At 39.2% G+C, this 26889-nt stretch overlaps 1 protein-coding gene across 3 annotated transcripts in view; it reads left to right on the top strand.

The window, feature by feature from the left end:
* Nucleotides 1–26889, top strand: part of ppp1r9ba (protein phosphatase 1, regulatory subunit 9Ba) — a 44716-nt gene that overhangs the window by 13363 nt on the left and 4464 nt on the right. For all 3 annotated transcript variants that reach the window (XR_009649875.1, XM_060891955.1, XM_060891954.1), the window contains exons 3-10: nucleotides 14768–14900; nucleotides 15201–15321; nucleotides 17679–17783; nucleotides 21143–21278; nucleotides 24530–24673; nucleotides 24896–24949; nucleotides 25048–25277; nucleotides 26449–26545. Coding sequence is in view for 2 of the 3 variants with exons in the window: in XM_060891955.1 (XP_060747938.1) it covers nucleotides 14768–14900; nucleotides 15201–15321; nucleotides 17679–17783; nucleotides 21143–21278; nucleotides 24530–24673; nucleotides 24896–24949; nucleotides 25048–25277; nucleotides 26449–26545 (1020 nt within the window). In the remaining variant the exon portion in view is untranslated. The remainder of the gene's footprint in view (nucleotides 1–14767; nucleotides 14901–15200; nucleotides 15322–17678; nucleotides 17784–21142; nucleotides 21279–24529; nucleotides 24674–24895; nucleotides 24950–25047; nucleotides 25278–26448; nucleotides 26546–26889) is intronic.

Raw genomic sequence — 26889 nt, forward strand, 5'->3', positions numbered from 1 at the left:
GACATTCCCTCTGTACTCTTACTCCTTCAGCTCTTTCACAAACAGCCTCTTGCATACGGCCTCCTCTTCCAGACATGCTCTCTATAATCTTCTCTCTCTAAATATATCTCCCTTCTCTGACATATTGCCCCGTTTCTCTCCACTTCCCGCCTCCATGCTGTCTCTCTTTCTCTTAACCGCACTTTCCCCTTAATTCTCCCTAAATCTTCCTTTTTGTTGTTACTCTTGTATCTTTTGCAGTTGTGTTATTTCTCTCATACATACAGCATATAGTGAAAATCTATCTACGTGGTCTAAGGGGAGGAAGAGGGAAAAATTGATGTGAGAAGTCAAGGCACCGGAGGATGTACGTATTATACACATCACCCGGAAAAGACACAAAGGATATACTGTAGGGCTTGTTTCTTTTTTTCCACCATTAGCTCTTTGTCTTCATCTCCCTTTACATTTTTTGTTTTACATAGACATTATATCAGCAGATTGAAGGCTCCACAGCTATAGCTGTCACCGGCTTAGTGATGTTACCTCCTGGCATTCATTCAGCTCCTGTATTAATAATTCATGGTCTTGATGATTATGGACGTGTTTCTTTACATGAACCGGTAATACATGCCCCGAGGTGTGGTTCTGTATTTTCTCAATTAATGAGTTATCTACAGCTTTATGTTAGAGCACAAAAGCAGATATATTGTTCTGGGAGAAGGATGGTGAACCAGAGTACATATAGATGTGTTGTTTATAATTCTTTTTATTATTATTATTATGTGTACTCTTGTACTTTACTATTTGCCATCTACCGTTATTATTGAATAGTAATATTGTATATTATATATAGTAATTTAGTAATATTATTATTACTGTTAAACAAAAAGAGTCAAGATACTGATCCACAATAAGAATGTGAACGAGAGATACTATGTAGAAATAAAGCAATAACCTGGCGTGTAGTTGATAAGAAAGATAATAAACAATGACATGGTGGCGCAGTGCAGCTCTGACGTAAAGCTGTGCTGATGATGCAAAGAATAAACCCTGATATGGTGTGCTGTTACAGCAAACTAATTAACCATTATAATAATGGCATAATGCAGCTCAACACCAAGCGTCCAATCACAGCACATCCTAGTGTTTTGTTGTCTCTATACCACACCTTCATAACATATATGGTGAGGCTTAATGTTATGCAACATCTGTGAACATCTGACTCGCTTGTGTCAGAAAACTTAATGGAACAGTGTAACATTAAACCTAACCCTAAACTAATACAACAACCCATATTTGCCTTTGTGTTGGGCTAAATCATTCGGCATAATCGTTAATTAATGTCCTGTAACAGCATGCAAGGTCAGGTTTAATACTTTACATCATTAGCTCGGTTTTGTGTCAGAGCTACACTGCACCACCATGCCATTGTTTAACATCTTTCTTATTCATTTAACATCTCATCTTTTTCATTTCCCTGCAAGTATACTGTATATAACCATGTACGTGACAAATAAAAATCTTGAACTTGCACATAATTATAAAACATGCAGTTGGAACTACTATCAGAGGGATGGTTACATGTACGCATGTGAAACCAGTCATTTATGTTATAGCAGCTATAAACAGTTGATCTCTCACCAACATACTGAACACTGCCTTACATTTGAACTGTTTTCTCTGTAAAGGAACAGCTTTGCAGTTTCAGTCTCCGTAGAGAAAGGTTCATTGCAGAAATAAACCAAAATAGCTTGCAATTTTTAAAAATGTCTGCCGATTATCTGCAGATTTGTTCCCAGATGCGCTGTGTGACATGCTCACATTGTGCATTCAGCCTTAGGTCCATTCAATTATTTAGAACACGTGTAAAGCTATCATAGAAACTAATTACACGTGTCTTCACTTTGAAATAGACCTGAGCTTCAATTTTACCAAATCGTTTGTTTTTCTGCAAGAATACGCAAACAAGTAGACTCTATTGCAAATTTTGAAAAAGTACGCAGCAAAATCAAGCATTTCTTTGACTGCAACAATCACCAAAAAATACTTTAATTCTTACAGGAGTGAAATTTCATTAGTTCTTACTATATAAGTACTTTATAAGTATAGTATGCACTCATACTATATAAATGCATATACAATATATGTAATTTGTTATGCAGTGAACACTACTGCTGTCTGTAACCGTGCTGTTAGAGAAAATGCCTTCTGACCAATCAGCATTCAGCAGCAGTATTAATGGTATAAGTGGTATTTAATTGTATGTGTTGTATTGTAAGATTTAAATCCAATTAGAACTAACTACTATATACTAAATTAAGCTAATTATAAACTAATTATAAAAGCTGTCTATTGGTTGTTATATATAAAAAGTAATGGTAGCGTTAGCAGAAGGTGGACTGTTGTGTGTATTCATCAAGTCTAACTTCAACTTTACTAGTGTGTAATAGCGGCTCTTACCCCTCTTACCCTCTTAACCCTTTATGCTCTCATCTTCTGGCCTTCCTTACCAGGAAATAAACAATTATATCATGTCTCTAGTAAAACATGATGATCGGCACAGATGCACATATTCATTCATTCATTCATTTTCTACCGCTTATCTGAACTACCTCGGGTCACGGGGAGCCTGTGCCTATCTCAGGCGTCATTGGGCATCAAGGCAGGATACACCCTGGACGGAGTGGCAACCCATCACAGGGCACACACACTCTCATTCACTCACGCAATCACACACTACGGACAATTTTCCAGAGATGCCAATCAACCTACCATGCATGTCTTTGGAGCGGAGGAGGAAACCGGAGTACCCGGAGGAAACCCCCGAGGCACGGGGAGAACATGCAAACTCCACACACACAAGGCGGAGGCGGGAATCGAACCCCCAACCCTGGAGGTGTGAGGCGAATGTGCTAACCACTAAGCCACCGTGCCCCAAACCCCCCCCCCCCCCCTCCACTTTCCCAAACTTGACATACTAAGGAAAGCTTAGTATCATCCTTCATTACATAATGAACTGTGTGCACAGTTAGATTGCATGCAGGAGGTAATTTTAAAAAATGAGTAACAATGACTCATAATAACAGCAAGAAAGAATGTTTAAATAATATTATCACACTAATGTGCTATTGTTTTCAAAGGCAGTGGCAGGTTTGTAGCATAGAGAGACTCCATGAAGATTAACCCAAAACTTGTCACGCGTAATTGTGCTTCAAGTATAATCACAATTAACAGCAGTAAGAGTCATCAAAAAACAGCATGAATGTAAAATAAGAAGTGAAGACATGAGTGTGCATTCTAACTGTGATGTAATGCAAACAAGCTGAAGCTTTAAGTCGGCTCTTTAAGGTAAATGTCTGGATTCGACTCTGAATCTGCCTTTTTTTGTTTTTAACAGAACAAATAGACTCTGGGGCACTCATATAAGAAATTCATCAGTAATCACGATTCCCTGTGTTAACCACATCCAGCAACTGTAATTGATTCCATTTTGCAGTGTAGCACCACTTGTAACAAGACTGTTAAGATTGTTCAGTGTGTTGTGTTTTCGTCCCTTTTCTCCATGCAACTGATGCTGCACGAGGATCCGACTGCAATGCTGCTGCTTAGAAGATGTAGTGTAGTGTATTTGGGAGGTGAATATCACAATGAATTAATGCAGATCTTCTACAAATAGGCAACAAACTGCAAGTTTATGTGGTTTGGAAAGAAACAGGCAGTGAATCATTTGGGTAGAGAAAGAGTGAGATCTTACCGGTGAACTGAACTGAGTGCTCTGTCTCTGGAAGTTCTAACACTAATGTAAAGAAAACCTTTTTGCATGCTCTTAAAATTCTGTTGTCATCAGAAGCAGAGATGTGTGGTGACTACTGAACAGGAAACCATGCCTACTGCCGAAAATGTTTTTGGAAATGATAAAAATATTCTCTTTAATTAGAGATGCCTTTCTGATCTGAAACTAGCTGAAAAAAATGTGCAAATAAATATAAATATTCATTAATAGACTTTCATAATTAAACTATGTGGGGGCTTTATAAATCTATCTGTAGGTAGAAACACACAAAACAGATAAGACGTGCTAATTTACTGTAGGCATTTGATAGACTTTATAGATGCCGTTTTTAAGTCACACCAATTTTGGAGGTGGTATCAAGCTTGCCTGTGTTTTTACACATGCAAACATTTGCTACATGAGGGCCTCGATTGCTCAAGTATTAGACCTCATAGATGCATGTTGTAGGTCTACTGTAGCTCATCTATTTCTTTACAGAATTTGTCAAACCGTTTAGCTTTAATGGAAAGATAACTGATTAAGATTGTGCATGGAAAAAGATTGTTGTACTAAAATAATTAAGCAGGAAGTGAACATTTAAAAAGCCAGCATTACTTCTGTGCCTGATAGAGCCATGCCTGAGATCAGGAGTAGCACATGGCCACACCTTGTGTGAGATTATTCCCAGAACCTGAATCTCAGGGATTAGTGTCACATCCAGACTGATTAGAGCATTACTACTTGCCTCCAATCCATCAGCGCTAATATGGGATTCGTGTATGAATATTATCTTGATTATGCTCCGGTTGTCCATTGACTTGATTAGTTTTGCAGATTTGAGGCACAGGTAAAGTGATTGGGGTGAATAGTTAAGTGACTCTTTTTGCATACAAGGATTTTAGGTTAATACGTTTTTAGCTTGACGTAACAAAATGTGAATGTGTTCAGAACAACCTCCAGCCTGGTGATTACAGAAACAACACGCTACTGATTTATTTATAGTGGGAATATCTGCACTTCGGTGTCCTTCATCTTGAAATGATGTGTGTTATGTTATGATGTGGCATGGTGTGTTTTTATGTGCAGTATTCTGTTATTATATTGATATTGAACTACTTTTCATTTATGGGTTGTATTTGTTAAATCATGTATTTCCAGATCCAGAAATAAACTATTTAAACATTGTTTTTTTAATGTAGTTTTGCTGTAACTCTTCAGCAAACTTTAACAGGTTGTGAGTACGTCTGTCACAGTTTTGCCAGAATTTTGCCTGATTACATTTATTTGAGGTAATCAGGGTTATGTGAGGTGTGCAGTATTTAAGTGTGTATCTGATCAGATTGTGAAGAATCTATCCTGATTATTACTGACTAGTAATAATGCAATGAAATGTTAAATAAGGACGGAATATAAAGTAATCAACAGTGGGGTAGAATTATGTGGTCTGGCACAAAGCAAAGGGTCAAAACTACTCCAAAGGTGATTATTTTCCTATTACTGCATGTCCTGAAGTATTTTATTCCTTAGAGAAATTTGCCTATGATTACACTTGAGCTTGTCACCTAACCGAATTCTCTTTCCTCAAGACCCTTTCTATGCTGGAAACGTAAACATTTTTAGCTCAATGCACTGATACAGACTGAAGTCTTCTTTCATAAGAAGAAAGAGAAATGTGCCCAGAGCCATTTTCTGTAAATTGCCTTGCAGCTGCACTACTATCCGACCATTCTGTTATAAAATATTATTTAACAGGTTCTGACCAATCATGTTCAAGAATTCCACAGCATTGTGGTTTAAAGCAATGCAAAGTAGGTCATGCGGTAATAATAGTAGCCACCTAAGCTACCATAACAGCAGCTATTTAGCAAAGCAAGTGTGGGAGTTCTTATCATGTCAGCTCCATGAGGAAATACTTCACACACAGTATAAAAGCTGTAATTTATTTGTAAGTCATGGTATTGGTTCTGTATTTCTTCCGGTAGCGCAGTGAAGTGCTCGAATAGTTTAGCTAAGCTCAAATAAAATGAAGTGCTTCAATTAAATCTGGTCATTTTGAAACCTTTTAGTTAAGAAAAATAAAGGAGCCGTAAATAAAATTAGTGTCAGAAAATAAAATAACTGAAAAGACTTTATGCTAATCAGTGCTATCACTCATGATAGAATCAAGCAGATTTAATCAAAAATAATCAACAGGGAAATGCCCTGTGAATCGTCCCCCTGGGCTGCTGGAGTTCAGAAATAAATAAAGTCTGCTGAAAGCCATCTGGCTACAACATCCAGAATAAAGACTAATGCTCGATTAGACTATCGCTTTATTAGGTTCTTCTGGAAACTCGTAATCAGTCACTCCACTTTTTGGCCATGCAACCTGTGCCATTCATCTCAAACCTGGAGAAGACAAGCACTGTGATTGCACCGAACCGTAAAACACTTCTGGGTCTCACTTGATCTCTCTTTTTCACACCATCTAACATCAGTGATGCAGTGAGTCAGAGAAGGAGGGCTACAGTGCTCTCTATTCCTTCCTCTTATTTAACATCATCAGGGCTCATGTCAGCTTATGCCATAGGTGCTTCTATGCTTTAATAATTGATGCTTAAAGCAGGAACACACTCTTTGTTGGCATACATAAAGACTCTTTTATTCTATTGTCATTCTGCACTTTACTGTTACTACAGGAAACTCACCTGCATGTTTAGTACACCACTTTCTATTCTGTAACGCTTCCACATGTCACAGCTTGTTAGGAAGTTGGGGCCATAGCACATGATGTGGTCAGCCGTGATTCAGTATCCGTGAAGCAAAACATTACTAGAACTAGAACCTTCTGAGCCACAACACAGAACCTTAACTGTTCCCTCATTGCCCAGTGGTACCCAGTATACGGTTCATGCCATATGTGCGCTCATGTGTGCAGAATATGGCAGTTAGCACTTTCAGTTCAGCTACACGGAGTGTCTCAGAGTGAGCATGTACTAATCTACACCATCACTCTCTGGGTAAACTCAGCTAGATGGTGGGTGGGAAACTACAACAACCAACTTAGGGAAAATAGGGGTTAGTCATGGACGTGAGGACTGATTCTGCAGTTGACTGTCTGCCATTATAAACAAATGTGAGAAATGCTGAATAAAGGCTTAAACTGTCCAAAAATTGTAACAGTCATTTTCATGTTTTCGTATCCAGAGTTATTTGTGTGACTCCGTAGTCTTTATATTTTTTAGCAAACCCAAAAGCCACGGAAAATAAAAACAGTCGATGCTTTTCCTTTTCAGATGTTCTGTCGGCTGTAGCGCCTGGTTCATGCATGCAGGTTATAAAAGTCATTTGCCTATCAGACAGTGTTATACAGCAGCCTTACAAAGTCTAATGAGAATCTTTAGAACGTTAATGACACAGTTTCAACGTTTTTACGCTCTATGGGAGTAGGAGTAAGAGTTGAGATACACCCCGGCCATGTGAGTATATGCTATATGTTAGACCAACATAGTGGTTTCACAATGTTTCCCCTGCTGATCACAATCCACAACTTCCTGTTGTTGTAGCTGGCTTCCTGTTTCTTCTTTGGTCTCTGCCTATATGCTTGTCAGAAAAAGCACGGCTACTTTCAGTTGCAGTGAAGATTTTTTGTATCTCTGGTTTGGATATTAAAAGATGTTTAAAATGTCTATAGATATAAAAACTATAAAAACCTTATTGGCCTTATTGTAGTAATGACCGCTGTACAGCTGTGTGTTCCAGCTTAGAGGTTGTAATGTATTTACAGTAAATCAGAGTCCTATTGGCAGTAATGGTAATGGTGATGGCATGTTCTTAAACTTAATTCTTTAAAAAAAAATCCTTAAATCATTTCACTTGTTCCTAGGGTTTATTCAGCAGAAATCACAGCCTGGGTAGATCAGATGAGCAAATGTTGTGTCTGGGCTATCTGTGGGTTTGTTTTTTTGTTGTTGCCTAGAGGACAAATGACTCAGTAAACTGTTCAGTGTAGCATTTTTTCCCCCCCTGTCCTAGGTTGCTAAAATTTAACAAGCCAGCTAGCTAAGCTAATGTTATTGATGAAACTTTTGGGTCTTTTTATATATATAATAATGTATTCAAATTTTTATTTTATAAATCACTGAGAATAAAACTGGGGTAACGGTGGCTTAGTGGTTAGCACGTTCACCTCGTTCACCTCAATCACGATTCCCATCTCCACCTTGAGTGTGTGGAGTTTGCATGTTCTCCCCGTGCCTCAGGGGTTTCCTCCGGGTACTCCGGTTTACTCCCCCGGTCCAAAGACATGCATGGTAGGTTGATTGGCATCTCTGGAAAATTGTCCGTAGAGACAATTGAGTGCAGTCCGCGTGAGTGAATGAGAGTGTGTGTGTGCCCTGCGATGGGTTGGCACTCCGTCCAGGGTGTATCCTGCCTTGATGCCCAATGACGCCTGGCACAGGCTCCCTGTGACCCGAGAATAGTACGGATATGCGGTAGAAAATGAATGAATGAATGAATGAATGAATGAATGAGAATAAAAATAAGAGTTAAAGTTCTGATAGGACTAGCAGTGTGTGTGAGGCAGCATACTAGCAGGTAACTAGCCAGCTAGCTAACTTAGTTGATGTTAGCGATATTCCACATTGCATGGAGATTTTCACATGAATATCTACCTATCCATGTGTAAACCAGGTTTGGGGCTGTTCTATTCAAACCGAAGTGGGTGGCAATTAAAACTGGCAAGTTATACATGATACATCAGCTAAATATACACTCAGCCCATCTGCATTTGACTGAAACCAAATGACAGGACTAGATAGGCTAGCAAATAAATGTACTTCTTGAAAAAACTGATCCTTCTCCCACCTTCTAGACTATCACTGTTCCCTGTCTTGTCCTGCAGTGCAGTCACATGCATGCATGTATTTTCTTTTGTTTCTAGAAATACAGGAGGCTTGCTGTTCTAGACTGGAGTCAATGGACAAAACCTGCAGTGCTAAGAATAGTTGTCGCAACCTCCTCCAATGCCCGGGGGCTCTCCTGTGAGCACTTTATGGTGTGTGTGTGTGTGTGTGTGTGTGTGTGTGTGTGTGTGTGTGTGTGTGTGTTGTCGCCTTTCTGCACATAAAGGCGATCTCCATAGCAACCAGACACAGGGTGTCAAAATAGGGCCTGGAGTGCCTGGTTTTCTCTGGTCAGGAGAGAGGCGTGAAAGCAGCTGCCTGTTCCAAAATTGGGAATAGCTGCAAGTGATGGAAAATACATACACACATGCGCATATTTGTGTGCATGCCCTTGTACTCATTCAAGTGGTTTTCTTGACTAGACACAGATTACGTTTAGACTACACACATCTGCTGGCTATTAGAATAAGATGTTGATTTTTTTGTGTTTCTGTGCAAGTGTGTGTGGACATGTACTCATTTATTAGTTGTGGACAAAATTAACACAAGGACAGGAGCATCTGTGTGGATCTTCCAAATCAAACAGTAGCTTTTATCTAAAAAAAAATGTTTCACTTTGGTTAGGGTTAGATTTAGGTGTAAGCTTAGCAGCAGTACTGTCAGTCTTGTTAATGAGAGACGAGAAACGCTCTGTGATTCAGATAACCACTCTTTACATCTGTGGTGAGCAGAAAAGCATCTCAGAAGACACAACACAGACAGCTTTACATGAATCTTGAAGAGAATGGTAGCCGGTCACGTCAGGTTTCACTCTTGTCAGACAAGGACAGGAACCTGAGGATAAAGAAGACACAGACTGTCCAAAACTGGACAGCTGAAGAGTGAAAAAAAGCCCAGACAACGTTTTTCCAGTCTTCAGGTGTACATGTGTTCCTGTTAAAATTGTCAGTGAATTTACTGTGGATGCAGCATTTACAGCTGTACTTAAGTGAACACCACGGTAGTGATGTGTGGGTTAGACAGTAGTTTAATAGAAATGTTTCATACTACTATTATTGTTATTCTCTTAATGCATAATGTGTTTTGTGTGTATTGCACTGTTCTGTCATTATCATCCTCCTCCATGTAAGATTTAGAAGTAGCAACTTATTGCTTTCTCAGTATGCTTGTGTCTGTTAGTGGGTGTGATTTTGTATGTTAGATCTAGGCTCTTTTGTTCTTGAGTGTACCTTGTACAGTGTAGTGTGTGGGTGTTTGGGTGCACATGGGTCTGTGTATGAAAGTCTGCTTGTCAACAGCAGGTTAAATGTTTTTAGCGTGCGTCTGTATGTGTGTGTAAGTGTGTGTTTTGGTTAGCTATGTATAGCTGAACTTCGTGTTTATGAAAAACAAACGTAGGCTATTATTCTAACGCATCATTGTCGTCCTCTGCATGCCGACGGGACCTCGGGAATGGCTGAGTCAAGCAGAACTGCAGAAATAACAGTAGCCAGACCAGCTGCTTTTCTACACACACACAAAGACTCAGGAAGCTGAGCTTGGCTGTGTGTGATGTTGATTATATGGTAGAATTTTTTAATTTTCAGCAGTTGTATGTTAGGCAAAGCTGCCACCCCACACACTTCTTGTCTCGTCTCGATGTCTCTTATCTGTTTTGTCCCTGTCTCCTCTCCAGTCTCTTGCTGTCTCATCTCATCCTATCTCATCTTATGTCATCTTCTCTGCCCTTCTTTCCACAGCTTTTCGTCTCGTCTCCTTGTCTCTGTACCTGTCAAATTTCATCTTGTCTCATCTTGAGGTTTCTTTTGTTTTCTCTTGTCTCATCATTAATAGCTCTCTTCTCTCCTCATCTCTCGTCTCATTCTCCCTCTGTTATTAGCCCATCCTTCCTCATTTCCTTTTTTCTGCTTGATTTTCCTTTCCTCTCCTCTTCTCACCTATCTTCTCCACCTGCCATGTTCCTTGAAGATATATTAAAGAGGTTGTGTAAGTGTGTCTCAGGCACATCTGGTGAGAGAGAGAGAGAGAGAGAGAGAGAGAGATACTCTAATACACTCACATTATTAAACACAGATCCCAAACACACGTTCCTCATCAAAATCTGTATAGCAGCTGGAATACAGCAAAATATGGGCTTGTGTTTTATCCAGTAAGATCATGTCCAGAAGCATGAAGTATGTAGCTGTATGTGTAGTTGGACTGACATGCATCATAGAATTTTCTTCATATCTAGTGTGTGAATTTGCGTCTGTGACAATTTGTCAGAAGACGAGCTGGAGATGTGTGTGTGTGTGTGTGTGTGTGAGAGAGAGAGAGAGAGAGAGAGAGAGAGGGAAAGCCTGGGGGTTGCCATGGAGATGGGTCCATGTGACCAGAGCAATGGCATTTATAGTGAGGGGCGATGGCTTTGCCTGCTGCTGTTCTCCACACACACACACACACACACACACATACACACACATAAATAGAGTGTTTTTGGAAGAACAAGAAATGGGTGAACGATGAACCAGACAAAAACAGAATTGAGTGATGGTGGTTTACTTTGGGTGGGATGCGTACTGAGGCGTGTGTTTCGATGATAACGGTGGATGAGTGATGTACATGATTTCAGAATGACAAAGCTACAAGTGAGCAGAGATGAGAGCACAAACAGCTGACAGTTAACATGGCCACATGAGAGCTTAAACAAAGAGGAAGAGAGCGCTTGAGTGAGAAGAGTATGCAAAGGAAGTAAAACATGAAGCAGCAAAATAAGGAAGCAAAATGATGAACAGGAACAGACTGATAATCTGATTAGAAGTGAAAGACACTGACATGCTTTCAGCATAACCTTTCATAAAGTGATTGGATGGATTCTGGATCCAAAACTCACTTACAGATTCATCATCGTTCAAAACTACAAATAAAAAGTTTGTTTTTATATATTAAAAGCAGTAGTGACATTAACTGGGCAAATATGAAGTGCTCAGCATAAAGAGATGCTTAGGAGTGAAGATGTGTTTTCATCTCATCATAAAATACCTGACATAGGGGTGATTTGTAGATACACAGTTAATAACTGATTACTGGGTAAGTGTAAGCTCCAGGGTTGTACGTGTGGTGTTAGCTGTAGTAGCTCAGTGGCTAATGCACTGGGCTGCTAATCAGTTCCTCCAGGATTTTTACAAAGTATATTTTTCAGATTTTTTTTTTTGCTACTTGAAAGCTACTTGAATTTGCAAAATTGCAAGCACAGGATTCCCCCTTTAAACTTCTACCAGTAAAGACATATTTAATTACTTTTAATGAGGGCAGTATTCATGTTTGACACACATGAACCAAGAAGGCTTTGGCTGAATGCGGGTGGTGAAGACGTCAAACAGTGCATCATGATAAAAAACTGTGGTAATTTAGCAAAACTGCAAGCTCCTTCATTTTTGCAATCAGAAAATCTTGAAACCCTCCAGGGACTAATTGAACGGCCATGAGTTTGGAGCCCAGTGCCATCAGATCTCCATGGTGGTCCTTTAGCAAAGCTTTTAAACCTCTAACTGTCTCAAATGGATGCTGTTTTGAATGAAAGTGTCAGCTAAATGAGGTGAATATAAATGTCATCAATACAGAAGTGCATCAATACAGAAAAGGCAAGAATTCCTGTGGAAAAGACAACTGAGGGTCCTACTGTATCGTACATTTAAAAAAAAAAAATAGGTAGCAAATCTTGATTTCGACCTCGACACAAAGTCATAAACTCATTGGCAAACTGTTTGGCTTTGAGCCACACCGTCACACTGCAAGTAAAAATATTATTAGTGTCAGTTTATTTTCTCTTGGTTCATTTCACCACAAGCTGAATACATAAGGAATGTTTATTTTGCTGAATTTTGTCCCTAATTCTGAAAAGATCATCTACTTACGGAAGATCTACGGTTAGCCAATATTTCCACAAACCTGCATGTTCCTGATTCAAAACAGATGATGGGTCATTTGTTCACACTGAATATCCAACTGATAAAGCTGAGTGTGTAGTGCAGCAGGGGGTGAGGGTCGGTCCCAATGAAGTGCGTTAGGTTTAGGCAAACATTAATTCAAATAAAAACATTTGTTTTTCCGAAGGTCAATGGAGGTAAAACTTATTTTCTTTCTCTGCTTGTTAGGTCTATGAATAAAGAAAATAATTCCCCTTCTTGTTTCCAGGCTATTCTTTGCAATATAAATATTAAGAACTACTAATCGTTTAGACAAGAAAGACACATATTGATTTTGATCTCAACACATTTTAGGAGTTGACTGAATGCTCGATGACTCTGAACAGGAATTAGAGCATGTCTTTGTGTAAATCACCACACTCGATGCTCAACGAGCAACATTCAAGCACCATCAGAGATGGATGAGGCGTTTAAACACAAACAGGCATTTTCCTATTAGTAAAAGAAGCCAGTTCTTCTGGCCAGTAGATGAACTCAATTCTCCTGACACCGACTCTTAATTATCTCTCACTTGTGCCCTCCTCTCATTCTTCTCCCATTCTGCCCTCATCCATAAACGTCTCACTGTGTATAACATACTATGGCAGGAATGAGTGCACAGCTCAGGGAGGCACAGCTTTCTTCGAAAAACAAGGGATGTCTTTCTGGTCAGCAGATTAATTTGTGATCTAAGCTTATCTGTGAATTTGATGAATCATTCATTTTGGTTAGAAGTTTGTAGTATATTTTAATCTACAGTAACATACAGTTTGATTTCTTTCCAGCTGAAAGGTTTTGCCATTATTGCCAAAAAACACACACAAACACACACACACACACACACACACACACACACACACACACAGAGGGAGATATACAAACCTTCCATAGGTTCTGTTGAGTGCTTTCAAAAATGCAATGTATCCTGGCATGATGAGGAGAGAGTGAGATTAGATAATTTTATTAGGCATTTCCCTTCATCATCTACATCCCCACATCCACGTCTGTAGGTGCTGGTGTTATCTGAGAAGCCTATGTGCTGACCTGCCTGTTTCCTTTTTATGTCTCAGGGGTGGACAAATCACTAGCCCAGGCGCCCGGGACAAGAAGATTACATGTCCGGGTTTCAGTTTTATATTCTTTCATTTTTAGTCAGCAGAAAAGCAGTTAGGTTTAGTAGGCTAGTTTTTTTCTTTTTCCTTCATTCAGCTACCACAGAAATAAACAATTCTACTTGTTATTGATTTTCATTTGTATTTGTTATTTCAACAAAATGTACCTTGCAGTGCTGACACACCTCAGTGTATGTGCTACCCAGACGAACACTCAGACGAATTAGTGTATATGACAAACACCAGCCAGACACACTTTGTGTGCTGTGCAGAGAAAACACCACAACCCTTTGCTAAACTTTGACTAGAAATTTGCTGACTTTTTTTTGTTTTTTGTTCTTTCTTAATAAAGTATAATGGCTAGGGATGAATTGTTTGCTACACCGGAATATTTACTTTGTTTGTGTCTATATTATTCTATTTCTCTAACTCTTAATATTTATCTCACCTACTCACCAAAACATGGGCCTGGCCACCATGTTAGAACTTTCACTTACCAAACTAAAGGATTTCTCATTTGTCCAGCCCACAGTGATAAAACTCAATATGTGGTTGGTCAGATTCAAGAACAAATATTACATAAATAAAAAATATTTCATTTCTACACAAACACGGGATTTCATTGCTTATACTGTACTTGATTTTAACTTGAAGTTACTAGTGATTATATCATGTAGTATAACTGTAGTATTATAATTACTTGATTAAAACATGCGTGCTAGAATAGCACAGCTGTAACCTGTGTTATAAAACACCAGCGCTGTAGATTCGATTCTCAGCTCAGGTGATCATCTCAGCTCCTGAAGTTTCATTTTATTCAGAGCTTTGAAAAACCACACTGAAATCATGTTATCTGTACAGTACAGATGAATCATATTAATGTTACTCAATTCAATCACAAGGCTCACATGGTAGGATTTTTGTCTTCTCATAGATGCGTCTTACATTATAGGTTATCAGTCATGATTTAAAACCAACTGGATTCCTGGCCTACTCTTTTACCTCTTTTAATTATCTGAAAATCTAAGCTTGTATATCAAATCCTGCTGCTTTCTCTTTGACCTCCAGGTGTTCACCACGTACTCCAACGAGGATTATGACCGGCGCAACGATGATGTCGACCCTATGGCAGCCTCAGCCGAGTACGAGCTGGAGAAGAGAGTGGAGAGGCTGGACCTTTTCCCCGTAGAACTGGAGAAAGGTAACACGTTTAAATCCTCACTTTAGCTCAGGTTTAATGCAGAGACTCTGCTGGGGGGGTTACTAAAATCTAAAGCTATATTTACAGAAGCTTTTAAATAAATCTTATTCGCGCAAAGCTTTCAGCTTAGATTTTATTTATCGTCTAAGATATTTTTATGGAAATCCAGTCCTCTAATTAATAGCAGTTGGACTGAAAAGGCAGTGGCTGAAGCTGTATATCAAACTGATGCGTTAAATGCTTGTGGTAGTTCATGTATCTGTTTAAACAACATTAACGTAATACTCTTCGCTGGCAAAGACAACGACGGCTTGGGGATCAGTATCATCGGAATGGGCGCTGGCGCAGACATGGGTCTGGAGAAACTTGGAATCTTTGTCAAGACGGTGACAGAGGGAGGAGCTGCTCATCGTGACGGAAGGTCAGAAATATATTAAATATCAGACCTGAGACTGACTGCATTTATTTATAGCTTCGGTTATACTTAAAAAAATTATTTTCATCTTCTTCAAGAACAACTCACTACGAATGGGGTTCACCTTTTATAGCATTTACAAACTGAGAACTCAGGTTCAGGGTTTCATCTTTTTTTGCTATACTATATAGTGCCAAATATTCCAGACTGTCCTTGCCTGAAACACATTTCTCTTTTGCATGAATCTTACAAAGCAAAACTAGTTACTCAGAAAAAAGTGAAAAAGGAGAGAATCGTATTTAAAAACTCAAGGGTGGCTCACAGACATTCTGAGAGCTTCTATCTGATTACAAATAGGAATGATTAGATTTAGATCAGTTTTACTCAGGCCTGAAGCTATTCAAAACATGATGAAGGTTTGTAAGGTTTTAGATGTCTTTAAGCGTGTTAGACATGTAGATATTTACCAGTGTATTTTTAAAACTGGTTACATACTCATCATGATCTTTATAGTAACCCTAGGCATCAAAAAAAGTAACCAAAAATGTTTAGATTTTTTTGTGTATGTTACATACAGTCATGTTAAAAAATCAGGACACCCCATGAAAGCCTGTGGGTTTTTTTAATAGTTAAACCTATGGGCATTTTACCTTACAATATTGGACGATTCAAGTAATATATCTAAACAAATAAAACCAAAGAACTTTTTTATAATGATCTGAAATGTAATTTAAAAAAAATCTAATTTCTTGTGAGGAAAAAGTAAGTACACCCCACATCAAATCAGGTGCAAATTCTAAGATCCAATGAGCTCTCTGAGGCTTTCAGAAAGAGGATTGTTGATGCTTATGAGTCTTATAAGGGATATAATAAGATCTCAAAAGAATTTGTAATCAGCCATTCCACTGTCTGAAAATCATTTACAAGTGGAGAACATTTAAAACAACTGCCAACGTGGCCAGGTCAGGATGTCAAAGCAAATTCACCTCAAGGGCAGAGCACAAGATGTTTAAAGATGTCTCCAAAAACCCTAAAATATAATCACCAGACCCACAGCAAGTTCTTGCTAGAGTTAATGTCATGGGAGGTTTGCAAGTATGAAACCTTTGCTGTCTAAGTAAAAAATGAGAGCAAGAATGAAGTCAGAAGAAAGAACACAAAGACAAAAGCCAAGACTTTGGACAGATGAGCCGTAAGTTGAATTATTTGGACTCCATAACAGAGGACATGTTTGCCGTAAACCAATTACAGTATTTTAGCAAAATAACCTCACACCAACAGTGAAACATGAAGGTGGAAGTCTGGCAGGCTCATCATCATAGAATCCACTAAGGTGCTTGAGGAACATGGAACAAATTGAAGCTGAAGCGAAGCTGGACCTTGCAACATGACAGAATACATACTAGTAAATCCACCAAGGACTCACTGAAAAGTAAAAAAAACAGAGATTGGCCAGATCGTCAAAGTCCAGATCTAAATCCTATTGCGATCCTGTGTGGTGATTTGAAACGGACTGTGTTTGCAAGAAACCCCTCAAACATCACACAGCTGAAAGAATTCTACATGGAGGAATGGGGAAACTTACTTACAGTTGATGTCAGAAACCAGGAGATGACTACAACAAACGTCTCATTGAGGTTATTTCAGCCAAAGGGGGAAACACTAGCTATTAGGGCACAGGGCGTACTAACTTTTTCCTCAGTTGAAAAACTCATTTTGTTGATTTCTTTTGTTTAATAAGTGAATATATGCATATGCCCACATAAATATTTTCCTAGGATTGTGCATTGTAAAGGCCACCATGCTATATTCCTCTGAGTGTCCTGTAGCATTAGCCCATAGTAGATCGTAGACAGTAGCATAGCAGTAGACCGTGTATATGATGTTTTGCACTTTCGTTCAAACAGTGGGACAAGCATTAGATCCCACCTCTGTCCCTCACTGGCCATCTGATCTAGCCTCAACAAAGTAAGAATACTTTTACTTAGCTGCACACAACTAGCCACTCTTGATGACAGACGAGGCAGGGAGTAGCAATTCAGAATTTTAATCGCCATGAATTACTCAAAGTGGACTCCTCCCTTTAACGTAATCTCTAAGTGTTTTAGGTTTCCTTCAGTCTCTTACAACATTACAACTCAGTGTGTATTCACAGTTAAAACAGTAACTGCAGATGATGATTCAGCTGAGCAACTGTAAATCTAATCTTCCCAATGATTTATTACTGAAATAGTGAAATTAATAAAGGCGCTTAATGAATAAATGTGCTTGTCATGAAAAAATGAGAAAATGACTTAACAGAATTACTAGGACTGGTCTGTAACACATGTTTCTGAAAGCTTGTCTCGTTTCCCCACCACCAGGATCCAAGTGAACGACCTGATAGTTGAGGTTGATGGCACTAGTCTGGTGGGTGTGACACAGAATTTTGCAGCATCTGTCCTGAGAAACACCACCGGCACTGTCAAGTAAGCAAAAGCATGCCATTGTTACACTTGAAATGTTTGTACTGTCACTGGTGTGCATCTGTGAGAATGTGTGTGTCAGTAGCCAAATCACTAAACATTATAACAACAGTTATAAATGACATAAATTGCCATCCAATTTATTAGGAACACCTTCCCATCATGTGGCAGCCGTGCAGTTCATAAAACTGTTCAAATACAGGTCCAGAGTTTCTGTTCATGTTCATATGTTCATATCAAACATAACTGGGAAACGTGATCTCAGTTATTTTGGCTGTGGCATCGTTTTTGGTGCCAGATGGGCTGATTTGAGTATTTTAAAAACTGCTGATCTTCTGAATTTTTACACAGAAATGTCTCTAGAGTTTACACAAAATGGTGTGGAAAAAAAAGAAAAAAGAGAAATGAAGGTTTAAATAAACAAAAAGGCTCAAATATCTATTCAGAAACAATCACAGAACACACAATTATGCAGAACCTTGAGGCAGACAGCTATACAGCAGCAAAAGACCACATTGTATCAGACTCCTGTAAGAAAGAACAGCAATCTGTAGCTATAGTGACACAGACTCAGTGAATTTGGACAACTGTAGATCAGAAAATCGTCTTTTACGATAATTTCTAATTCTTCCCCACTCTGGTGTTCGAGCAATTTGAGCATTACTGGAAGCTCTGGATCTTCATGATTTAAGCATTATGCTGCTGACACATGATTGCATAACTGCGCGAATGAGCAGGAGTACGGGGGCCATGAGTGTGTACTGAGGCGCTGTAACATATAGTCAGAAGAATCTTTATTAATTGTACCACTAACCAATAGCTGAAATCTGTTCATGTTGCCCTTCAGGTTTGTTATAAGCGTTTTTACATGCTGTTATTGCAAAATATTCATGTTTGTGTGCTAAAGTCCGAACCTACACTGTTCTAAAAAAGGACACTTTATCCACTTCATGTACTGGCTTTATTCATGAAAAGAAACACATTTCATTTGTTTTTGTGAATTTTAGTGGATTGTCCTCACTATGCAATGACACAGAATAAGATACCACATAGTGAGTTTTCTTTGTGCAACTTCATCTTTAAATAGATTCGAAAAGTACATTTCTCCAGCCTACTGTTTTCTTACAGAAATTAGCCAAGCTTGAGGAAATTCAGTCACTCTCACGAGTACACAAAAGAATCTTATCTCAGAAACACAATTTATTGGGCTGCGTATTAGCACTTATGCATATTCTTAAATTAAACTGCCACTTTATTTTATATAGAACATGTACTTTCTGAAAGCTCTTTCACACTCAGACCCTGCGTTATTCTTGAATATAATATAGACTTAATCTAATAAACAATATCAGTCACATTTGCCATAAAAGGCTCTGTATACAAGATATCCAGACAGATAAGAAACAAGTAGAACTGGTACATTTACAGCATTTGGCAGACGCCCTGATCCAGAGGAACATATATAGATTATTATTCTTTTTTTCCAACTGAGCAATTAAGGGTAAGGGATCTTGCTCAGGGGCCCAGCTGTGGCAGCTTGGTGGACCTAGGGTTCAAACTCACAAGCTGTAATCCAGCACCTTATCCACTGAGCCACCACATCCCACATTTGGTAGAATTTACATTTTAAACTCTTGAGTTTGTCTGCTACAAGTGGACTTTTAAGTACTCAAATGTATTAAAAAAAAGAAACAGTTGAATCATTAAAACTTAACGTTATCTCTTTAAAGTTGGCAAAAACAGACATCCAGCTAAACGATTGAAATAACCAAACTTTTTCTAATCACTGCTCAGTACATAGAGTATAACAGGTTCAGGTGCGTTAGTTTCACTCACTCTCTCACTCATTTTCTACCGCTTATCCGAACTACCTCGGGTCACGGGCGTCATCGGGCATCAAGGCAGGATACACCCTGGACGGAGTGCCAACCCATCGCAGGGCACACACACACTCTCATTCACTCACACACTATTGACAATTTTTCCAGAGATGCCAATCAACCTACCATGCATGTCTTTGGACCGGGGGAGGAAACCGGAGTACCCGGAGGAAACCCCTGAGGCACGGGGATACCATGCAAACTCCACTCACACAAGGCGGAGGCGGGAATCGAACCCCCAACCCTGGAGGTGTGAGGCGAACGTGCTAACCACTAAGCCACCGTTACCCCCGCGTTCGTTTCAGAAATGGGAAATTTAATGCTACTGCTAATAAAAATCATTATATACAGTTGTGTACACCCAAATACGTGGCAACAGTTTGGGGAAGAATCACAGCATAATAGTGTAACATGTAACTATAAACAACAAAAGGCACAATTGTGTCATTCATCAACAGATTTAAAAAAAAATAGTAATCAATGCCAGATCTATGTGATATGACACGAATAACACACTAAATAATCCACTTCTGAGTGGCGTATTATTTTCTTTTAAACAGCACAATATTTAGGAAATTGTGTTTTCCTGTACTTACTACAGACAACTTATATAAATGCTTTTTGCTTTTGAAGACCTGAACTATTATAAAGTTTTTTACAAAATGGGCCGAAGGCATCAGAGTGTCTTTACGACTTCTGTTCATACATGAGCCTTTGACAGATATTTAGCTTCTTCCTTTTTGCTTGCTGTTTAAAGTGCACATATAAAAGTGGCCTCAAAAAAATGAGACATGAAAATTTCACTCTTCACCTAAAGACACCTTTACTTTACCCACACTTCCTTGCCAGTCTTGGTAGCTGCTTCTCATTGTCACAGCTGGCATTTCATTTCTATTATATTCAGCATCATGTGCTTTCCTGCCATAACTGTGTCTTTCTCTGTATTTATATTGCTGCTCAGAGCAGACTCCTCACAGCTCATAAGTGCATTGCATAGCAAGGCTGGCGAGATGCCAACTGGAACCGTAGGCTATAGATGCCATTCGGCACGACTGTGGATTAGATTAGATTCATTTCCACTGAATGCTGAAGCAATGCTTTGTCTGGATGAGCCACCCCAGGGCAGCATGAGTACACTTTAGGTTGCTGTCTTTCTACTTTAGTTTAAAGCAATCTAATTAGCTATTTAAAAAAATATCAGGTGGCTGAAATTTCATTGAGGTTTGCAAAACAAACAATTAGTGTATACTGTGGTTATGTTTGGTATATGGTCCTGACAGGTTCACCAAGAAAACAAGCACAATAGTAACCTTGAACAACATTCCGAACAGAAGCAGTCATACTGACCCTTAAGATCTTCTTAAAGTCTGACAGTGTTATTAATTGCATCTATCATACCATGATGACTGGGCACTAAACCTAAAAGATGTCTCATCAAATAGAAAACCAGTGGAACATCACAGCATGTGTCGGGCATTTCAGGTTTATCATCGGCCGTGAGAAGCCGGGTGAGCAGAGCGAGGTAGCTCAGCTGATCCAGCAGACGTTGGAGCAGGAACGCTGGCAGAGGGAGATGATGGAGCAGCGCTATAACCAGTACATGGAGGAGGATGAAGAGGTTAGACCACACACCCATACAGAAACCTTTCACACAACTTTGATTGCTTCTTCATCACAGAGACCGATGGTAATCAGAGCAAATATGATTTACAGCTAATGTTAATATCTGATGTCTTTTTTACCAGAAGCCAACAATGGAATTTGCTCCTAAAGTACTCAAGGCTTTAAAATTTGTAGTTGTTCATAAACATTTCTGTTTTTTTAACCTAAGCTACTACGGGCAATATTTTCAAATGACTGGTAACATCAAACCCATTTCTGCTCTCTGAGATATTCGAAGTGCATCTAAAATTTGAATATGTTATATTCAACCACTAGAATTCTGTGTGAGGTACTTTGTTAAGTACTGTGTTAGTACTTAATCACCGTGTTTTCAGTCTGTGTCAGAGTAACGGCTGTAAGTTAACATCCCTTTCAGAATAGCCCCAAGTGTTGCTATAGTAAAAATCTGTCCTAAAGTGTAGCTTCAGGAATTGTATATCTATAAACTGCTGTTTAATTATAGTTAAAGCTTCAAGCTACTACTTTCGCCCGATCAGGACTGTGTGGGCATGTAAGTGTCAGATTGCATAATGATTGGCAACGGCTTCTCCTTAGCAACATAACAACAGTGAAGCTGAAAAAACAGTTAGAAAGTGATAAAGTGCAGCTTTTTAAGTCACCAGTAACAAATGTCACGGGACATGGATTTGAAAGGATACAGTAAAGAACAAGTACGATAAGATAGAGATTTTTTTACCTGCTTGATTCCTTCATCTTGCTGGTATAACATGGGATTGTACTACAGCAGTGCTGTGACTGTGCTGAAACTGTGTAGTTAGTGCTATTTCAAATCAGCTTTCAGTTTCTATTATTCAACTTCCTTCTGTACAACAGTGAAGCAGAGAGATGATTATATTGTGGTAGCGCAGCCACTCTGCTAATTCACTTCACTCAGTCTTTACCATGAAACTATAGGCCTGGAAGAAGTCGTGTATGTAAAATGCTAGATGCAGTTTTAAGTCTGAATGAGTAAAAAAAAAAGCAGCTTATCTTCCAGGTGAAAAGATCAGCTTCATTATTTTTTTCATTATCAGAAGAAAATCAACATCAGAGGTTATTTCTAATCAATAAAAGCTCTACAAGTGGTGAATAATTTGGCAGAGGCTTAAAGTTGTTTCTGGAGTCTGCTTTCATTAGCGTCAATTTGTTCTGGATATTTGCAGAAAGCAGGTGAGTATTATAGCTCCTGTATTCACACCTATATCCGTCACATCGGGTTTTCCAGCCAGACCTTCCTCTGCTTCTTCTCTACTTGTGATTTGGGTGTAAAGAAAGTGTTAAATAATTCAGCGGCAGAGGATGTGCTGTGATCAGGTTGGATAGGACGTGGGCATGGAATCGAAAGCTGGCTCTGTGTTAACTCCACACAATGTCTCTGAGATGATACAAGATCGTGGTAGTCTCACACTTCCAGAACATTCCGCTCTCCTCCTTCCTCATCCACGATAAACCTTACAAACACCAGTTTTAATGTCCAAAATCTAATGGACGAATGCGACGCACAGATTTGGGGAATTTCACCTAAATAACCAGATTAGAGTCTTTTAACCAGATTAGAGTCCAGTATTAGTTTTGTATTTTATCTTTTACTCTTATTTTATTTTATTTTATCATGAGTAGATACTCATGTAGTGCTGTTAGATCCGTACAACAGTACAGGACACACATATGTCCTCTCGGATCATTTACATTGACATTTGGCAGATGTTTCATGTACAGATGTCTCAGTACTTTTTTCTGTATTAATGTTCTAACCATTTAGGCTCAGGGTCTGTAGGAATTGGTTCCTCCTTTACAGTACACAGTGCTATGAGTCATTGTACATCTGATGTCTCTATTTGTAGCAGAAGTGTAGTGTTTCAAGGCCCAGCAATCACTGAAGGTGGAAGTCAGGGTTTGGGACTACAGCAGCAAAAGCTTTGTATGATCAGCTTACTTCTTCACCTGTCATGGTGAAGCATGACTCTTTTTGCATCACTCTATCCTCTTATGTATGTTCTGCTTTGTAGAGAGATTTATGCCCTGCAACCCTTTTATTAGAGTTGTGTTGAACATTTGTTCCAATCCTGGCGGATACGTAGGAGCCTGCTTTTTAATATGCACACACTCTCACACTCCTCCATTTGGTGCAGCTGGCCTACGTCATATAACCTTTTATCCCTTGACCTAAAACTGAACATGGCAGACATTGTTTATTAAAAAACTAATAATAATAAAACTTAGAATACCTACAAATATATCCTTTCTGGCTCCTTTTACACTTTTCTTACATATCACACTAATGGACTAAAGTCTTTTTAAATCAGGCTTAAATACAGATGTCACAGTTCCTATTGAAGCCCAGCCAATAATGTAGTCTAAATGATTGAAGCTGTTAGATCCTGCTCTAGTGCTCTAGAGTCTGCTCAGGTGTTTGTGTGCACTGGATTTGTTATGTGATATTACATACACCACTTTGGATTAGTTATTGTCATCTTTAAATGTGTTTTATAAGTCAAATTTGACTTGACTACCCAGCACACAACGTGACAGGATGCGTAGTTGCTGCATCTGCTTAGTGGAAGCATCTGCAGTCATTATGTTTCTCCACCCACTTTGCTTTAGATGCGGTGAAATTCAGTCATGGAAACACTGGAATGTCACCAATTATTTATAATATCACCAGGCACATTGTGTGTCAAGACTGACATTTACCCAATTAGAAAGTAATCACGATTTAAGGTTGGCTGTTACTTTAGTTCTCAGTTTGTTTTTTAAAAAAAATAAAACTTACAAATTCTGTGTTGCCTATTACAGAGATTAGTGCTGCACTCTCCGGACAGTGATAAAGCAGGTGAAATGCGTGACCTTATGCCACCTTGTGGCCTTTTGTGGAATTGTCACTGATGTTTAACTGCATCACTCACACCCACAATTTGAATTATGTGTTGCAATGTTTGTCTGAAAGACTAGGAAATATCCCAAGTTTATCAAGACTGCTCTATAATTTGGCCTTGAGCTAAAACTATTGCACATCTGTATTGGATCATGGTGAATTTCCTCCCAGTTGCTGATTGCCATGGATTACCTGTCATTTTTAATGAGATAAATGGATGCAGTACTGAAATTAAGTAGTTTTACTGGGTTAATGAATTGCTCTCTCTCTCTCTCTCTCTCTCTCTCTCTCTCTCTCTCTCTCTCTCTCTCTCTCTCTCTCTCTGTGTGCAGGCGGGTGAGTATGGCACAGATGAGGATGAGGAGATGAGCCCCATGTTCCCTAATGCTATCGAGGTGTTTGACTTGGCTGAGAGCGAGGACATGCTCTCTCCTGTGGAGATGGACCCAGAGAAACTCACTCACAAGTTTAAAGAGGTCAGTGCAGCCCACGGTCATTTGTCTTCCTCTTGTTCTGACCTCACCAAAGATATTCAGGTTACAAGAAGGGAATAAAATGTTATCTTATCTGTCAGTATTTCTCTTTAGGTTAAGAGACTATAATAAATAAAAAAATGCCGTTTAGAAAAGCCATTTTGCACATATCGAGAATTCACTCCTAACCCCCGATGTCTTACATGCATTTGCTTCTGCCTCCAGCTCCAGATAAAGCATGCAGTGACCCAGGCTGAGATCCAGCAGCTGAAAAGGAAGGTAAGAACATCATATGACTTGTTCAGGGTTGCTGTTTTAGATGATAAAAGGTCTTGAGATGACATAGTGAGAGTCTGCTCTTTATTACTCTTTTGCAGCTGGCTCATGCTGAGCAGGAAAAACTGCGTTGGAGGATGGAGAAGGCCCAGCTGGAGCAGACTGTCAGAGAGACGAAGGAGCGCATGGAGAAGCTCGAAGGCTACTGGATGGAGGCTCAGAGCCTGTGCCAGGCAGTGGACGAGCACCTTAAAGAGACACAGGCACAGTACCAGACACTGGAGCGCAAATACAGTAAAGCCAAGCGCCTCATCAAAGAGTATCAGCAGAAGTGAGTGGGCAGAGAGTGGAAGGAGTGCTTTGATGAAAATGTGGGATGTAATGCCAAATGGCAGTGACATACAGTGTAGTTAAACACTTTGTTAGCTTTGTAGCTTTAAGGGAGACGATTAAAGAGTGTTTGATAGATGCAGGTGTAAATAAGAACAGCTTCTCTGATGAGCTTTTTCCTGTTTGTGCAGTCTATTTGTGTTCACACAAGGAAACACAGTGTGATAATGTTAGCACCCAGATAACAGACTAGAAATAATGAAAAATAAAAGATGCTCTAGTCACGGTGAAGCTCTAATAGGTGAATTTTCACTAAATCGGCACCCCATTCACTAAGCACACCCTCAGAGTCTACAGTGGCTTGTGGAATGAAATGATTTTATCCTCACTTCAGCTTGATTACTGAGTTATAATACTCATCAGAGCTCAGACTGATTTGTGAGAATGGTTAAGAGTGCCTTGCTGTATTGTTTTTCTTTGTAATGAGCTCTGATCAAATCCAGATTATCATTCAATTATTCATCACTCCTCTAGCTAACCTTATATACATGTGAAGGTTATTTATCCAAATCGTTGCATTATGTGGCGATGATAATGTATCTAGTTTAACATACATTCTGACTGTTCGACTTTTTATACAGATTGTGTATACATATCAGTCCAGAAGCTATGTGGCTCATCCTGTGTCCAGATCCATCCCCTTTAAAAGAAGTATATTTATATTGCAGCAAAAGTGCTGCAAGCATTTATTCTGATTTGCAAGTATGTCAAAGTATGTTTAATGTATGCTTAATGTAAATCTGTTAGTGCTGCGTGCTTTTTTCTGAGATTGTGAGATATGAGTTTAGGGGTGTTGGAGTGTCACTAACAAGACTGACTGGAAGCTTTTGTAAACACAGACATAGGATTTTCCAAACTGAATTTCTCCAAACGGATTTTCTCAGATACATAACTTGTGCTGATGCCAATTTTTTAGATAATACTTTTAATTGTGCACATATTGCCCAGGTTAGTTGTCCTAGTAAGAAAAAGAAGTTAAAGTTCACTATTGCACTGTTTGCACTTGCACTTGGGGGCCAGAGCCAGCAGAGTGCACTGTGGTGTAAAAGTACTGACGAATGCAATTCTTTAAAAAATGTGTGTGTGTGTGCGTGTGTGTGTGTGTGATGCAGAGAGATTGAGTATCTGAAGAAGGAGACAGCGCAGAGACGTGCACAGGAGGAATCAGAAGCTGACCACAAGGAGGAGACAGACAACCTGCAGGAGAAGGTACAGAGGAAGTGAACAAGCAAAGATTCATTTCCTAAGTGACTGCATTAAATTATAGATTCAGCCCAAGCCAGCATTAAGGGGTTTTATTTTTCAACAACAAATTAGTATTCGAGATTTTCAGCATCCATTAAACATAATAAAATGCATCAGTGTGCATGGCTGTGTGTCACGCACAGAACAGGCGCTTGTTTGCGGTAAAAGACAAATCAATACAAAACATCCGGAAGAGACTTAGCAGTTTATTTACATGTGAGAAAATCTATTGCATTCCACTCGCCCATTCCAGAGCTAAAACACCATAGTGCTGTCACTGTTATACTCCAGCGGGTCAGGATCTGATG

Source organism: Tachysurus vachellii, chromosome 18 (assembly GCF_030014155.1).
Source record: "Tachysurus vachellii isolate PV-2020 chromosome 18, HZAU_Pvac_v1, whole genome shotgun sequence".
In the NCBI taxonomy this organism is placed as follows: domain Eukaryota; kingdom Metazoa; phylum Chordata; class Actinopteri; order Siluriformes; family Bagridae; genus Tachysurus; species Tachysurus vachellii.